The 17110-nt window shown below is 37.3% G+C and overlaps 1 protein-coding gene across 1 annotated transcript in view; it reads left to right on the top strand.

The window, feature by feature from the left end:
* Positions 1-17110, top strand: part of LOC139963337 (guanine nucleotide-binding protein G(i) subunit alpha-like) — a 36065-nt gene that overhangs the window by 10852 nt on the left and 8103 nt on the right. Inside the window, exons 4-7 of the mRNA XM_071963975.1 lie at positions 12212-12353; positions 15824-15987; positions 16446-16574; positions 16859-16988. Of these exons, the coding sequence (XP_071820076.1) occupies positions 12212-12353; positions 15824-15987; positions 16446-16574; positions 16859-16988 (565 nt within the window). The remainder of the gene's footprint in view (positions 1-12211; positions 12354-15823; positions 15988-16445; positions 16575-16858; positions 16989-17110) is intronic.

The raw sequence follows: 17110 nt of genomic DNA, 5'->3' as shown, positions 1-17110 counted from the left end.
TATAACCTTGAATAGGTTCTTTTTTAACTGGTAATATCACTGGGCAGTGAATTCCAAAGGGTTGCACCACACTCGTGCGAATTTGAGTTTTGAATAATTTTTGTTCGAGAGTGGGAAAGGTTAAAATTACTTCTGGAGCGGGTATTATAACTATACAAAACATTGGTGTAGGTAAAGCCTGAACTGAAAGCTAGGGGTTGAAAACTATAGTGAAATTAACTGGAGATGCTTGTAAAACTCACGGACAGGTAAAATTTTAGCATTAATAGAGAGTGGAACCGTTTTCTGCAAATATGACAAGTTATTCAAATGAGTTTAACGGCAAGCATTTTCCATATTTTTTTAAATTATGATTAATAATAGGTAGAATTAAAGTGTTATATAGAGTAATCAATGTACTTTGGGGAATACATTTTTTAGTCTTAAACAAAGTAACCATTTCACCTTGCTACTTATTGTACTAACATACAGTATATATATATATATGATCATTCCAACTTAACTTGTTGTCAACGATAATTCCCAGAAACTAAGAACTACTGGAGGGGGATATTGGGATTCTTGCAAGATTTAGATATACGTTTCCGATATTTGAGATTTTGAAGTCAATTGTCACAACTTTAAATTTAGAAATATTCAGGGATAATTTGTTCGCATTTAGCCAAAAATGATAAATTTGACAAACCTCGGTCTCTGCCTCCGTAATACCTTAATGAAGTGTGTCCTGTTGAAAATAGAACTGTAGTATCATCAGCAATATAAAACAAATTTGGCTTTTGATGACGACACATGAATATGGTCGATATATAACTGCAATAATAATGGCCCCATAGTATATGTATTATGTATATGTAGTATTTTATTGCTGGAAAAAATATTGGAACTGATTTGATAAGTATAGCTATAGCAAACCAGTTATAAACTTATAAGCTGTACCCGGTCATAAGCATATATAGAGCTTCCTCAACAGAAAAGTATGATCAATAGAATCAAAAGCCTATAGGAAAGATCAAGGAATATGCCAATTGTAAAAAGTTTATTATCCAACCCCGAGGAGACCTTATCTATCAAGTTAAAGGTTACCATGTCAGTTGAGTAATATTTACGACACCCATACTGTAAAGAATTTATATTGAGTGTCTATTGAAGGAAATTATTAAGAAGTATGTTATAAAAAAAGAGGTTCAAAATCTTTTGAAGAAAGAGGGTATAGGTATAAGACAAAACAGGTCTATGATTAGAGAACACATGATTGTCGCCTGACTTAAAAAAGACTGGAATAACTAACTTTGACAATCTTAAAGTCAGATGGAAATACTCTACTTGAGAAGGATCGATTAATAATGTGCGATATACTGAGAGGAAGAACAATAGCATCACTTATATGTTTAAAGGTATGCTGTATTGGCCCCAAATATGCCAGATTTTCAAATATGGTCACCTTTGGTCAAACTTCTTAAGCTATTTTTTGTCTCACCCTGTAGGAAGTTGACCTCACTGGGACATTCAAACATGTTCATTTAGAATGTCTGAGGACAATTTGGAGAGTAAAGACCTCCAGGAAAGTACTTTTTAGAAATCTTCTAGCAATTATAGCATCGTTTAATTTGGGGCGTACACAGACCACCTTTAAGAAAGGTATTTGTGACACCATCATAACTAGGACTTTTCCCATTCTTAAAACTATGAATAACAGTAGATATGTGGTTGCAGGGGAAATTATGAATGGTTACTTTACATTATTTATAATATAAGAGCAGTGGCGTCGCTAAGGGGGGGCCAGGGGGGCACGTGCCCCCCCCCCTGGAAAACCTAGTGCCCCCCGGGTGCCCCCCCATCTGAGATTTGGGTTGGTAAAAAAATATATATATATTTTGTTATATTCAACTCCCATCATCTGAGTTGGTTTTTCATAAGGACAAAGAAGCACAGTAATTCGTATTTTCTTCAAATGAGCTGCGAAAAAATGAAAAAGTTTATCCTTGAACGTCGGGTATCGAAGTCGTAACCCGCGCCATCACAACAGGTGTCGATATTTACATTGAATGTGTCAGTGCTCACGCCATACCAGCGGATATACAAGTCGGCTTCGCGAGCTACATGACTGTGAAAAGGGAGGGTACTGCAATATGTTGCCTTGGTCTGAGGTTGACAGGTTAGGAGCTGACGAAATGTGAGAATGTGAGGGTCCGCAGGCACCATACTTGCCTATATTTGTGGACCCATATATTAACCCTGTTGTGTAAGGGGTGCAGAGGTCATTTGAGGTCAGATGCTTGTAGGAACAAATGGCGAATGTTCACACCTGCATACTGAGCCATACTCGATGTGTGATCAAACTTTGGATTGCATGGTGAGATCCCTGATAGGAGCCAATAACGATGCTGGAACCTGTTACATCTTAATAGATAATGTGCGAAAACGAGAAGGACAAGAAAGGAGTCGGGGGTCATGCACACATTAATTCAACAAATGTAGCTTCTATTGATAGGGTTAGGCATAATATCGACAGCATGTGGTTCATATCCTCCGCAAAATTCTGCGCCTTGTTAAAATCATTACCTCAAAAAGAGCAATTTCTGGAGATATCTTCAGATCGAATTTAGCATCAAATGTGGCAGCATTTTGCATCTAGCCCATCCTCCGTATGCGAAAATTTTCCAAAGGGGAGGGGGGGGGGCAGTGGCGGCGGAACCGGGGGGCTTGCAATCTGAGAAATTGCAGGCTTGAGACCCATATTTTAGGGCTAGGTATTCGCAGCATAAAACACTCGGGAAGTGCCGTTTCCGGCCATCTGGGGGTTTGAAAAACCCAAAATTTTCTTGTACGCTCCGCGCCAACCGATGGTGGCGCTCCGCTTAGATAGTCTCTACACATTAGTCCCCCCCCCAATAATTTTCCCGTTCCGCCGCGCCTGGAGGGGCACCCCCTCCCCTTAGACCCCTCCCCAGGACGTTGATCCGTTTTCACCTAAGTGCCCCCCCATCAAATGCTGGTGCCCCCCCCTGTGCCCCCCCCAGACTGAAAAGTCTGGTGACGCCAATGTATAAGAGGATCATTGTTACTTAAAGGGAGCTATTCTGATAAATCCTTAGCAACAGACGCGAAATATTTGTTAAATTCATATGCAATACTATTAATATCATTAATTTATAATTTCCCACATTTGAATTCAGATTGAGCATTTCCACATTTTGACTTACCAATGACGTCATTAAAGACATTCTAGATTTAACGTTTTACGTTCAATAACACCATAAATATTACAATTTTCTTCGCGATTTTTTAAAATTACAATGGAGAGGACATTCTTGTAATGAGTTTACTTTACGTTATCGCTTTGAGAATGTAGTACCGCTTGAACTGAAAGAACAGCTTGCTTTTATACCGGATGGATTTCAAAACACCTTTACTGGTCCAAGGGGACATAAAGTAGTTAACTTTCTTAACTATGTTTGATTAAAGGACAACAACGCTGAAAAGTAACCTAGAGAATGTTAGAGAATTAGCTGTAAGCCGACTCGGCATTTTGAACACACGTAACACCTGTCTAATCAATAGCTTAGAGCTCTTTTAATCGTAAGATACTATTTAGAGTATTGTTATTGAAATAACTATTTACCCTTGGAATATTTTTTTCTTACAATTTGCTTTAAATATATAATAAATAAGGAAAATCATCTAAAACAACAATGACTTTTAGTACGACATTAAGAAGTTTATTTGTAAAAAAATATTGTCGATTAAGAATTCACGTAGATGCGTTTTCAAACACTCTTTTACATTTATGAATAGTAGGATAACAGGAAGATAAAATGTTGGATATTAGAGGAAGGTACATCATTCAACAAAGTCACCAGCAACACAATCTTTGTTTGCTTTACATATAGCGTTCAGGCAGCTGCACAAAGAAATTATTAAAAGACGCCATTTTGTTGTCAGGTGGTCTCTAAATTACACAGATGATGACGTTAGCTGCTTTCCAATTTGAACCTCAATGAAAATAGTCTCAGCATGCATTATTGACGTGCCTACTGCGATCATCTCTGATTACAAACTAAAAGTTTAATGTAAAAAGCCACACCCTATCTCCCCTTCTATCAATCCCGTCGTTATGAACACTGTTAAGTCCATCTATACTTTACAGGTCATGCAACGTTGTGTTATTGAAGCAAGTTTCAGATACTGCAATAAATGAGAAGTTGAAAATCCCCAAGTAAATAAAGCATAATGAAAACTGAGTCAACTTTTTTTTTGCAACGACTGCAGACATTAATATGACTACTTGAAGCCTGCCATGCAGTTCTCATTTACAGGCATATACATAAGGCATTAGCAAATTCAAGGTCACTATATTAATTAGTAGTGTTGCGAGTACAATCAGGATTATATGTTACGTCCGTGAATAAACATACTGTAGACAATTAATGATACACAATGTTTGGCCTCGAAGAACAAATAAGAGGGGCTGATTGAATGAACTTACACAACAATATAGAGATGATTATTTAAAATACATTTCCAAATTTTAAAAAGAACGATTAGAAAACAGAAAATTTGTGAAACATTGACAAATAGTAACAAGGTGAACAATTTGTGAATTCTGACGTAGTCATTGCATGAACTAGTAAATAACAGCACACCGCAGGTTAGCTAAGTCACCAGTACTGGAAACAATAACTTTAGACTGGTGACCATCTGCAGATTTTTATCATGACAATGATCCCGCCGTTCCCAAGACCAACATCGATCGACGTTTCTGTAACTTTTGAGTTTCTTTCAGTAGGGATTGGTTTTGCTGTGTCAGGTCTTTCAGAAATGGTTACAATTCAGGGGCGGATCCAGGGGGGGGGCCGACCCGGCCCCGGCCCCCCCCCTTTTTGGAAATCAGTTGCGTTTTTTTTATGTGGGAGTACTTCAAATTCCTAATAGGCATAACTTGGTGAAAGAAAAGCCTAATATATATCCAGCTGCTCTTCCCTGAAACGCGATCGTTTTTATTCCAAATTTGAAACTAAGGCAATTATCAGGCCTACGCGACATAGATCATGGAGCTCAGTACTATAGTGCTGACTATTACTGTCAGGGAAAATCAATGCACAGTTAGCAAGTATATCATAATTATCTGAATGAAAGGGGGTGTAGGCGGTTTTACACTATCTAACGCAACGTAGTCGCCAAGAACCTGAAGTATTTTTAAGGGAGGGCCCGAGGAACACGAACTTATAGCATGCTCCTCGTGGTGAAACATAATTGCACCTATTAGGTGAATTGAGTGTACTGTTAATAGTAGGAGAGACTAGTGTAGGTTCTTATGACCAACTAGACCGGTTTCTGCTCTCAAACTTTATAGGAGGAGCTTCATCAGTAGTAGCCTTTGAATATTTTATATTCGGCCTGGGCGTCTCGTTCTCAAAATGCATCTATTTTCTGTGCACGAGTTTTTATGGACTCATAGTGCAGCTATAAGAGCATCTAAAAGAGCTTCGTGTGAACCTTGAGAGTCAGCTGATTCTTCGTTAGTATGAAACCTTGAGTTAACAAGTAAATCTTTGAGATTTTGGGCCCTTTTGTAGGCTAGAATCGGTTCTTTTGGAAACAGTTTGGATAATTCCGCGTGCAGGGGCGTAGCGAGCGGGGGGGGGGGGTGTGGGGGTGTCACACCCCCCCCAATAATTTGGTCGCTGTCGGCATATTTTGGGTCTGTCGGCAAAAGGAGAAAAGGTGAAGAGAGCGGAAGAGGAAGAAAGAAGGAAAGCTGAATAGAGAAAAGGAGAACGAGAGCTTCTTTATCGGTTATTTCGATTTTCCAGTTATTCATCTGATAAACTCATTCACCAATCCAATCACCCGACGCCTGCAAGTTAAAAACCTCTCGGCAAATAACTGATAATGTCACGGCCGTCAGTATAGCTACTGTAGCCAGGCTCAGCTAGACGAGTGCCAGAATCGCCGGCAACTCAGTGAAAGAAATGGAATTAAAGGCTTCCGTATAGGCCGCAGCCCATGAGTCGTGCTATCGTGTGACAACGTGTTGTTATTATCCTCTGTTCAGAATGACGTCATCGCAGATGTCATTCGTTCTACGTGGAAAACTTAAGGACACGGCTCACGAATTGTACACAATTTTTAACGTTTCTCGCTTGTATATCAATGAATGTTGTTATTTCTCATTACCGGAAAGTTTTCTGAACATTTTCATCACGAAGTTTCACTATTTCAACGATCGGTGAAAGAGAAAACACAGTTCGATAATTGGTCCCAATTAATTCTTCTTCTGCCGACTGCCATAAAAATAATATCGAAATGGAAATTCTACGGTGCCAAATTTGACTTTAAATATGCACCTGATTGCATCTAAGGACGTTTCAAAAATAAAAATTTTCCAAAGGGGAGGGGGACACCCCCTCCCCTTAGACCCCTCCCCCATTTCAGTCACCACTTCCAGATCCGTCGGAAAATCAAATCCTCCATACCCCCCCCCCCAACAAAAAAACCTTCGCTACGCCCCTGTCCGCGTGTTGCGGGATTAAGTGCCAATGTTTCAAAAGTACATTTTTCAAATGCGTGGTTTTGATATGGGGTGTATAGGTAAGCTTGAACACCATTGGTGGTTCCTTTTGTTTAGGTTGGTAGTGAGGTATTGCCCACGGTTTTCAAATTTTATGCCTTTCGTGGCTGAGGCAATTTCCTCTTTCTTATAGTTACGGAGTAACAGTTTCACTGTGAACGCATTCTTTTTCTGTAAGAAATCAGTCTCATTGTTACAGAGACGTGTGTATCGTATAAGACTTCCCCTTTAATGAAGCCTTTAAAAGTGGCAAGTGGGTGTGCAGAGTTTCTGTCGAGGTATTGGAAGGTTTCCGTGGGTTTGGTGTAGACTTTGGTGTCTAATAACCCATTGGTTTCAAACCTTGGCCCTTTGAAGATTTTCAAATCTAGGTATGTTACCTCGGTGTGTAATATTTCTACCGTAAACTTTAAGAAGCGGTGAATTTCATTCAACCTGTTTACTAGTTGTTCAAGTTCCTGAAATGAACCGTCGTAAAGCAATAGAATTTCATCTCTATAGCGGAGCCATTTTAAGATTTTATTATCTGTCGGTAAAATCTGGTTTTCCAGTCTATGCATGACGATATCACAGATTTCCGGAGAGGCTTGGCTACCCATGGCGCAACCGATCTTTTGTAGATAGAATTGGTTATTGAACTCGAAACAGTTTCTCGTTAAAAATAAGTTCAATTAGTTTGCGCATGGATATGGAAGATATTTTATTTATTCCATATTCGCTTTTTTCCGCCTTTTCATAGACTTCTTGACATATATCTAATGCCTCCTCTTGGGGAGTATTGGTATACATGGCGACGACATCGATTGTAGCAAGTACTACTGCTTTTGGTAAAGGGGTGGCTTCCACAATTTTCAGAATGTGATTTGTGTCTTTCACATACATAGGTGCTTTGTTTTAATACAATAGGAAGCAAGAAATAGTCCACAAATTCCGATATTTTTTCGGTCGGTGATCCGTTTCCGCTTATTATCGGGCCCTCCCTTAAAAATACTTCAGCTTCTTAGAGACTGCGTTGCGTTAGATAGTGTAAAACCGCCTACACCCCCCTTTCATTAATAAGTATATCATAATTATCTCATTGAATATATATTGTTTTATGTTTTTTCTTGGGGTTAATCTGGTGTCATAATTTTCGCGCAAAAGAAAAAACGAATCGACGCAATAATAGTGTATCCATTGTACATGCACTGTTGAGCGTTGTTAAATATGTGTCTATCGAGAAAAAATATGTGCACAAAAAAGCGTGTCTGCAACGTTTCGGGTTTTTCTAGTTTTTGGCGAAATGTTTCACTATTTTGCATCTAAGCACTCACAATTAACCAAAAATTTCCAAGGGGGAGGGGGACAACCCCTCCCCTAGACCCCTCCCCCAGTACACAGATCACTAAAGTGCTACCATCGGGATGTCGGCCCCCCCTTTCTCAAAATCCTGGATCCGCCCCTGCAATTCCTGTAGTATTTTACTTAATATCTACCTTCGAAATTACGACAAACGCGTCGTTTGATGGACGGTCCATAATAGGTCCATTATGTACTTTCTGGTAACCAAACTTGTTATAAATGGAGTGTTACTTCAGTGGTTAACGCCGGTGCCTTTCAATCAGAAGGTCCCGAGTTCGAGTCACTCCAAGATTAATGTATGTCGTCAAGTTACAGAGTTGTTGACAATTGACAATTCATAATCATGTACGTTCAATATGAATCTAATAAATGCGGTCAGCTTGCGGCTATAAGCCAGTGAAGGCTTCTTCGCGAGTTCCTTAAATAGGGAAGATCTTAAATACATACATAAATCGAATATTTCAAAGCAACATTCAGTCTGAACATGAAGTTATATAGCCAAATAAAGAAACCTTCTTGCCGCATTGGGAATATTTTCCTGCACGACTTAAACATCTTTGTTAGAAACACTAGTACCCTGTTATTTAAATTCAAATACAAATTCAAATCTAAATTGTGTCTGCTTTCTTGTTTTTCCCTACGGTTACTGTAGGAACGGTTGTTTATCGACTATACACTAAGAAAGGTATACTGCAAAGTTCTTGCACGAAACGCGAACGATCAGCCCTAGGATTTTGTATAGCGCCTTCGGCGCTTTAACATTATCTCTGGATCAGTGATGTCACACGAATGCGCGAGCGTACACGCGCTATATGGTTGCCTATATCATTAAGTGTGCACAAACGTGCTTTAAAATCAATCATGTTGGGAAAAACGAAGCGCGCGCATGCACTTGCTTCACCTTTCTTATGTGGAACGAGTATAGCGGTCAGAAACCTTTTCTTTCGACGCTGTGCAATATCTTTGATTGACTGTTATACCAAGAGTATGTTACAGCTAAACAAAATCTTTTCCCTATACCCTTTGATTAATCTTGACGAAATAGGTAATTGTCTGACTTTTGACTGGTGGTTTTACTGTTTATTGTTACACGTCATTGGAATTTTTAGGTATTTCACGCGTCTTTACTTCATAAAAAATGGGCAGTTAGTGGTGCGGGAGTCGAGGATTGGGAGGTCTATTGGAATATTGTATCATATTCTCTTTGTTACGGTACTATTGCACAGAAACCACATTTTTTTTTCTCCTCAGAATATATCATTTTATGATCCATTGGATCTTTTAAACTGTTTCCGGCGATCGAAATTTAAGCTTATTCTGTATGTATTTTGCCCTATTTTCCATATCAGGAAATAAGCTAGATTAAGTTCTTAACTACGCAAGGTCTTTAACCTTGGATGTGTAGACTTACATGAAGCAAACATTTAATGATTTAACGAATCTTCCAACATAACCTGGAAAAACCTCATAAAGACTCTATAAGATGCGTGCCCGTCTTGCCTGAGGACAACTACGTCACATCGTTAATTGAACAGTGTCTTATTTGTAGTCTTTTCTTACAAATTTTGAAAATTGGTGTACGTGTTTTCATTTCATTGTTATGTATTATCTATGGTGTCCTTACGTAGGGACACTAACATAATTGAATTAATCTGTCGAACGCAGAAGACACATAATACTACCTCTTCATTTTCACACCTACTCCTTGTATCTTGCATACGATCATATCTTATTTTGAATGACTCTAAAAACCTCTAAGGAATGTCTCTCGCCGTTTGCGAAGTTACAAAGTAGGTCTCGGGTTATCAGTTTATCTGCGTTTTCAGATCATACAAAAATATCCAGTAGAGGTGTTTAACCCACTAGTTTCAGCTTTCCCCTGTATTTTCGAAGCCATTAGTTGTTGACGTGAAAGCTTTCAGGTTTTTTTTTTTATTTTATCGGCAATTTGCCAACACTTTTATTAATACATTTACAATACTATCGTAATATATTCAATGTTACAACAATTTTTCTTAATATGATGTTAACAACATAAACTTGTTCTAGGAGCACGAATTTTGCAAATCTATGAAATATCAGAAGTATGGAAACCGAATTAATGATTGACATTCTCCCTTTACGAATTGGAATACACTATTCCTTATCCCATACTTTTTGTAGGCCCTCTATATTTACCTGGCCCCATAATTGACACTGGACACTGGTCTGTAGCCCTCGTCCCCCCCCCCTCCTTCCCCTCTCTCTCTCACCGGTCAAGCCTGCCTGCTTTCTACGTCAGGTCATACAACTGAATATTAAGTTTGACAATTGTGTGCAAAAGCAAAACAGGCTTTACTTCTTTTTCACTCACATACGTATAATTGAATTGTTCATGCAAACGCCTTGATGCTCCTCCACTTTCTCTGTTCAATCAGCTCGGCCAGACAGTTATCACTTGCATATCCACATGCTGATCAAGGGCTAGCCTAACGAACGTTTGGTACAAGTGCATTAGGCCTAGCGTTATGAGCCACATACGTAGGCTGTCGTTCTCGCGGATAAATAGGAGTATTTTAGTGATGTAAATGCAGGCAGACAAAGAATTCATTCTATGCTAAAAACACTTGTACTTGACTGAACACTTAACTCTTCGTGCAACACCAGCTACTACAAGATTTTTTATCGGCATACATGTTCCTAGTAGAATTATGCAAGTCGATCCTTGAGGACGTTTGATATCGATCATCAATTCTAAATATTATTCGAAAAGAAAACTCTTAGTATTGATATATATAGAAGACTTAAGCACTGTTTTATGCTGTTACCCGTTTATCGTTCTACTTCCTCTTTCGTTATATTGTTTTGTGATGATACCGATGTTTGGTTTGTTTCATTACAAAGTTCGCTGAGTGTGCAGCATATCGTAGGGACATGCAAATCCGTCTCGCCCTTACCCTCCCCCTCCATCTCCGTATGTACGAGCCTGCCATTCAAATATTATCGGTACAAGCATTATCATGATACATGTGACCAGTTTTAGAGTACCACAGGTGCTATACAAACAAGTTTGAACTTTCAACGATTTTTACAGTGGCACAAAAACCGCTGCATACGATAAAGGTTAGAATATTCTTACAACATACTTGCATTTCTTTGACGTGTTTTGGACTGTTTCTTTGCATGGAATTCATAATTCCTGTGGTAACCGTAGCGATCTTAACTTTAAATAAGAATGGTTTGTCCTTACTGACGTCGGTACCTCAAGCAATGCCCCCCCCCCTTATGTTTACGTCCCTTTTAGGGATAAAATTTCTCTATATACGAACTTTCTTTTTAAACTTATGACCCCATTTAGTGTGTCTGGCTGCAGGCGATTAATAGCAGCCAATTCACAGCGGAAATATTTGACATCTGCTGAATGTCACGGTCGAAAACTGGACGGAATCAATACAAGAAGAAAACCCAATTACGAATCCACAAAGTGATTATATTGAATTATAAGCTCCGTGGACCAACTATAAATAGAAAATAATTAGAGAGTTTGGACAAGATGTGTTGATTAACCAATGTCATTATTTTAGCAAGGAATCATCATTTCAATAATTCGTTTTTTTTTCTTCAAACGGGACACGACTTCAATTAATTTACATTGTCACGTACGGTGCCCGTGCGATGTGCTGCTGTTCGAGTGTAGCAGCATAACGTATGTGATACTAATCGTTGAATGTTACACAATTGTATCATACAGAGTCTGTTATTTATTAATAACATATGAAGGAAAGAACTTCGTTACGTGGATCCCCGAAGATAGTGGATAGAATGGAGATATGAAGCAAAGTTTCAAGCCCCGTAAAAAGAAAGAAAGGCATCATAAAATAAGGTCTACACATACATTTTCGAAGAAGTTTGTGATGAGTTCGAATATTAAACCTCGGAAAAAATATGTCGCACAACACTTAGTTATATTATGTATAGTCTTGCAGATCTCAATTAAACACACCCACACCCCCACCCACCCACCCACACCCACACCCACACACAAACGGGTTTGTTTTACATTCAGACTGAAGACCCAATTGTTTGTCCCAAAGTTGAAATCAGGAAACCTAACCCATAAAAATATAGCTACTTAACATCGCGATTTAAAGTGGCAATTTCTCAAAAAAAAGAGAAAGCTCGCATTGAATTTCCTCGTGCTTTGCTGGTGAACTAAACTATTCCAAATTTAATCTATCAAATCCTCAGTCAAATACTAAATTCTTTCATTCTAACGTAACTAATGCTTTGAAATGATTTACCCTTTTTTCTTTCTTGCAGAATTATTCATAACATTGGATTTTCCGACTGTGAACGAATGACTTATAAGCTAATTGTATTTTCAAATGTCATGCAATCACTGCGGGCAATCCTCGGTGGAATGGAAAAACTCGGTATGAAGTTTCAAGATTGTGATAGAGAGGTAAGTACTTTTCATTTGATTCTTTATACAAAATATATATTTAAATAGAATGTTGTTCTGTGGTTGAGGTATACATAATGCCAGCGCGTTCATCATATTTATATGCAGGAAAGAAGCGACAGGTGTGGTAAGTTTGCTAATCACAGAAATTCTTATTTTTGCAAAGGTTTTCAACTTTTCCGATCTTGTTTGCATCTGAACTTTTCAACTTTTAGTGCAACACGTCTACGTATGGTGCACGCACAGTATATATATGTAACAAAGAGAAAGTAAGACACTCACAATGGCCTAAGCTAACGTTAGGCTAACCCAAGCGCGGGAATTTCAAGCTGGAATTCCAGGCTGTAGTTACCTTTCTGACGTCAGAAATGCCACATTCTGAGGAGTGCAGTCAAGTATAGTTATCAGAAAATTGCGCGAGAGATTTATTTGACGATGAGAGATTAAAAAAATCAATTAATTTTGAAAGTTTAGCTTTTAACAAACACTTTGAAATTGGTGCCTGAGCGTTCTCGATTGAACTATACTACTGCACCGTGCTTTCTGTTTCCGCTACCACGCATGCGTAGTTCCCATACACTTCCCCTGCACACCCTAAGGGGCACATAAAGGGGCACTTAAACTGACTTGCGTGATTGCAGGATATTTTGTTGGAGTGGCCTCCCCCAACCGCTGATATGGTATCAGTTCAATGATCCAGTATGTAGTTTTTGCATTTGACAACCATCATTGTTCATCTGCAAGGCACAACAATTGTGTTTGTATAGGGATAGGGGGTGGGCGGGGTGTGCTTAAGTATCCACCCACACGAAAAAAAAGGGAGGGACATGCCATCCCCGTCCCCAAATATTTGCACTCTTGGTAACTTTAGCTGCACGTTTATAGTCCGAACTGTCATGGAACGGATCACTAGGACTGGACTTGCATATAATTGTCAGTTTACGGGCAGTTACGGTAAATTTGAGAATATTTGCTTAGGTTTGGATGATAACATTGTTGAGAGTTACTTTCCTTCTCCTCATAAGCTGATCTTCATCGACACTGGCTACTATTCGGACATCTACTGTCAGAGTTTTATAGATTGCTTACGGTCCTTCACTCCTATCATATCATACGCGCCTGTTTACGCGCAAAAACGGCAAGGCGCCTTGTGTTGTTAAGGAACAACGAATCCTTTCGTCCTGCTCGAGGCTATGTACAGTCCTCCTGATAAGCTGCGTTACAGGTGCAGTTCCATTGTTTGACAGAAACTACTCAAAATGGCAATTTTTTGTTAATTACTGACGGTGTTTCTGACATTCTGTGTCGATGACTTTACAACATAAACCAATGTAAACAGTGCGATAAATATATAGAATTACACAGTATACGAATAAAAGTTAAAAATAATAGGGCGAAATAGTGCTTGTGAAAGATACAGTGCAATGTAGTGCGATTAAACAGTGAAATGAATAGTGTGATATTGTGCGATATAGTGCGAATAAGTAGTGGACAAAATAGTGCGAAATGGGATAGTGGTATGAGGAGTGCTGTAAAGTGATAATGAATAGTGATGAACAATATACGATATAGTGCAAAAGAGTGTAAATAGGGTAGTGAAAAGAATAGTGCTATATAGTGGGAATGAATATTGACTAGTGATGAACTCTGTTTAATATGGTGTGAATTTTTAGTAAATTAATTATTACGGTATAGTGGGAATGAATAATATAATAAATAGTGTAAAGTATAGTACGAATGGGGGTGGTGACAAGAAAAGCCAATATTATATTAAAATAAAAACTACATTTATTTTAAAGCCTATTTCGTGCCTAATTTATAATTGCTATAGCTAACGACTACTTTTTTTGTAAATTAATTTATCAAGTTATTGCTCCAAGTAAGAACGCGATTAATCAAAGAAGCTTCAAGGATCATCAGCTTCGCCGAGTGATTATTATTTAGCCTGTAATGAATTATTTTCTTGATTCTACGCCCAGACATTTTTACAAAATAATTATAATTATACACTTCAATTTGATTGTAATTTCTTCGCAACATATATTTAACTGCTCATGAGTTGACGGATATATATATATATCTATATATATATCTATATATATATATATATATATATATATATATCTATATATATATATATATATATATATCTATATATCTATATATATATATATATATATATATATATATATATATCTATATCTATATATAGAGTAGGTTGGCGTCTATCTTGGCGCAGAGTGCTCTATGTCCATTGGACAGAGCGTAATATATGTTGATACTAGATGAGACTAGTGGAACACTAGTAGTTGTCAACAACTACTAGTGTTCCACTAGTCTCATCTAGTATCAACATATATCTATATATATATATATATATATATCTATATATATATATATATATATCTATATATATATATATATATATATATATATATATATATATATTCCCTGGCTCTTCATCATTACTTCTGAATGTTGTCTTCTATGCATCCTATAAGAAATCGTATATATGTTGTTCCTAAATCAGCATAATTTTCACTTTGGAAGTGAAATGGTGATTTAATTAACAATCACCTTTAAGTTGAGACCATATATGGGATTACCTTTCTTACCTTGTCACGTTTATGGGTCCGGATTTGTTTCAAGGATTAGTGTTAATTCCATCACGATGATTTGAATCTCTTCCCTCGAGTACCAAAATCTTCCCAAAATGTACCCACTTGAGACATAAGAGTGGCATCGATCTGATAACATGCATTACATTGTAGCGATATTGATTTTTAAATTGGAGAGATTGTTTATTTAATACACATTAAAACGTTGTCGTGAACTTTTTTGACACGACGTTTTTGTTTTCTTTATAATAAATACTTTAAAAAAAAGATAAAGATAGATGTTCGACATGAGTGGGAGGTGGCATCGTTACAGTTTCCATAAAACAAAGAGAAAAGAGTATCGCCTATAGAATACACCAAAAATAACAACAGGAAGAAGGAAAAAAAACACATAAAATGGACGATTTAAATTATGCCTTTACCGTGATGCTATGTCACATGCATCATTGAACGTGACATTAAAATAGACAGATATGACAATATGCCAACGAGTTGTAAGTGTTCAATTAGAACACCTCCCCATGCAGTTCGGAAAAAGAATTCAATCAGATTGGAATATCACTCTACCGTATAGGGGAAAAATTATGAAGTTTATCTGAGATAAACAAAAATAATGGTCCAATCATGTCACTTAGCAACTGAACCTTAAAAAGAGGAACTATTTTATGAGATATAACTCTAATATGATACACCAACAATATACGATAACTATATCTCGGTTTTTACTGGATATATAGGGCCAAAATCGAGTTATCTTGACACTTATAGTCAAGACAGAAGCGACGGAGTTAAAATATTGAATGAATAACTTATTCGCTGCGTTCATGTTTCGTTATTGTTGCTTTTTAACAGGCGGACGCAAAGTTTTGCCTCGATCACGCATCCCTGGTAGACTGTGGGGCTCTTGATTTGTCCGTGGATATGGCTCATGCTATTAACAGAATGTGGAGAGACAGGGGGTTTTATCATTGTTTTAACCGTTCCAGTGAGTTCCAACTCAATGACTCAACATCATAGTAAGTATATATATATATATATATATATATATATATATATATATATATATATATATATATATATATATATATATAGTATCCTCACCCAGTAACAAAGCACTGTGTTACTCGATCCACGGTCAATATCAATATTATCACTATATATATATATATATATATAGACGATATATATGACGATATCCCTGGTGCTGTAATTGGGTATCTTGGTGCTCCAGTCGATACCCTCGCTACCGTTGACCAGTACCATCGGGATGATGGGACAGTACCATAGAGGCTCCACCTTCTGGTTATCGTCGTACTGTTAGGAGAGGAGGTTGTCTGAGTTTCAATAGAGTACGAAATGAGCCTACACTAACATATTGCAGTCTATATGCTCAGCACCCCAGCGATGTTCACAGTTTCTTAATATTTTATCGAAAGATATAAATATAGTTTAATCTTGATTTCCTTCTTTGTAGCTTCTTTAACGAAATATTCAGAATATCCGATCCGGAATACACTCCAACAGACCACGACATTGTACGTGCTCGACTGAAAACAACGGGTGTAGCCGAAACAAGGTTCAAATACAAGAACACACCATTCAGGTAATTAGTACTTCTTTAAGCGCATTTTAAGTTTTAATTGACCACGAAGTAGATATGTAGTAGATATTTAATATATATATATATATATATATATATATGTATATATATATATATATATATATATATATATATATATATATATATATATATATATATATATATTAATTTTAATTGACCGCGTAGTAGATATGTAGTAGTTAATATATATATATATATTTATATATATATATATATTTAATATATATGAATATAAAATCATTTTTCTCCTTATAAACCCGATATAGACTCGTTGACGTTGGTGGACAGAGGACAGAAAGGCGGAAATGGATCCATTGTTTCGATGACGTCACGGCCTTACTTTTTATTATTGCGTTAAGCGAGTACGATTTAACCCTCCGAGAAGACAACAGAACGGTGAGATCGATTGTTAATATTTGGATATTGGTTTAAAATATGAAAACGGTATTCAATTTGGAAGCGCATACAAGTCAAAATGGCTACATGCATGATAAAGTATTACTACATACCCACTTATA

This window comes from Apostichopus japonicus, chromosome 22, assembly GCF_037975245.1.
Source record: "Apostichopus japonicus isolate 1M-3 chromosome 22, ASM3797524v1, whole genome shotgun sequence".
NCBI lineage: Eukaryota > Metazoa > Echinodermata > Holothuroidea > Aspidochirotida > Stichopodidae > Apostichopus > Apostichopus japonicus.
The sequence above is the reverse complement of the archived record's forward strand: the minus strand, read 5'-3'. Positions and strand labels throughout refer to the sequence as shown.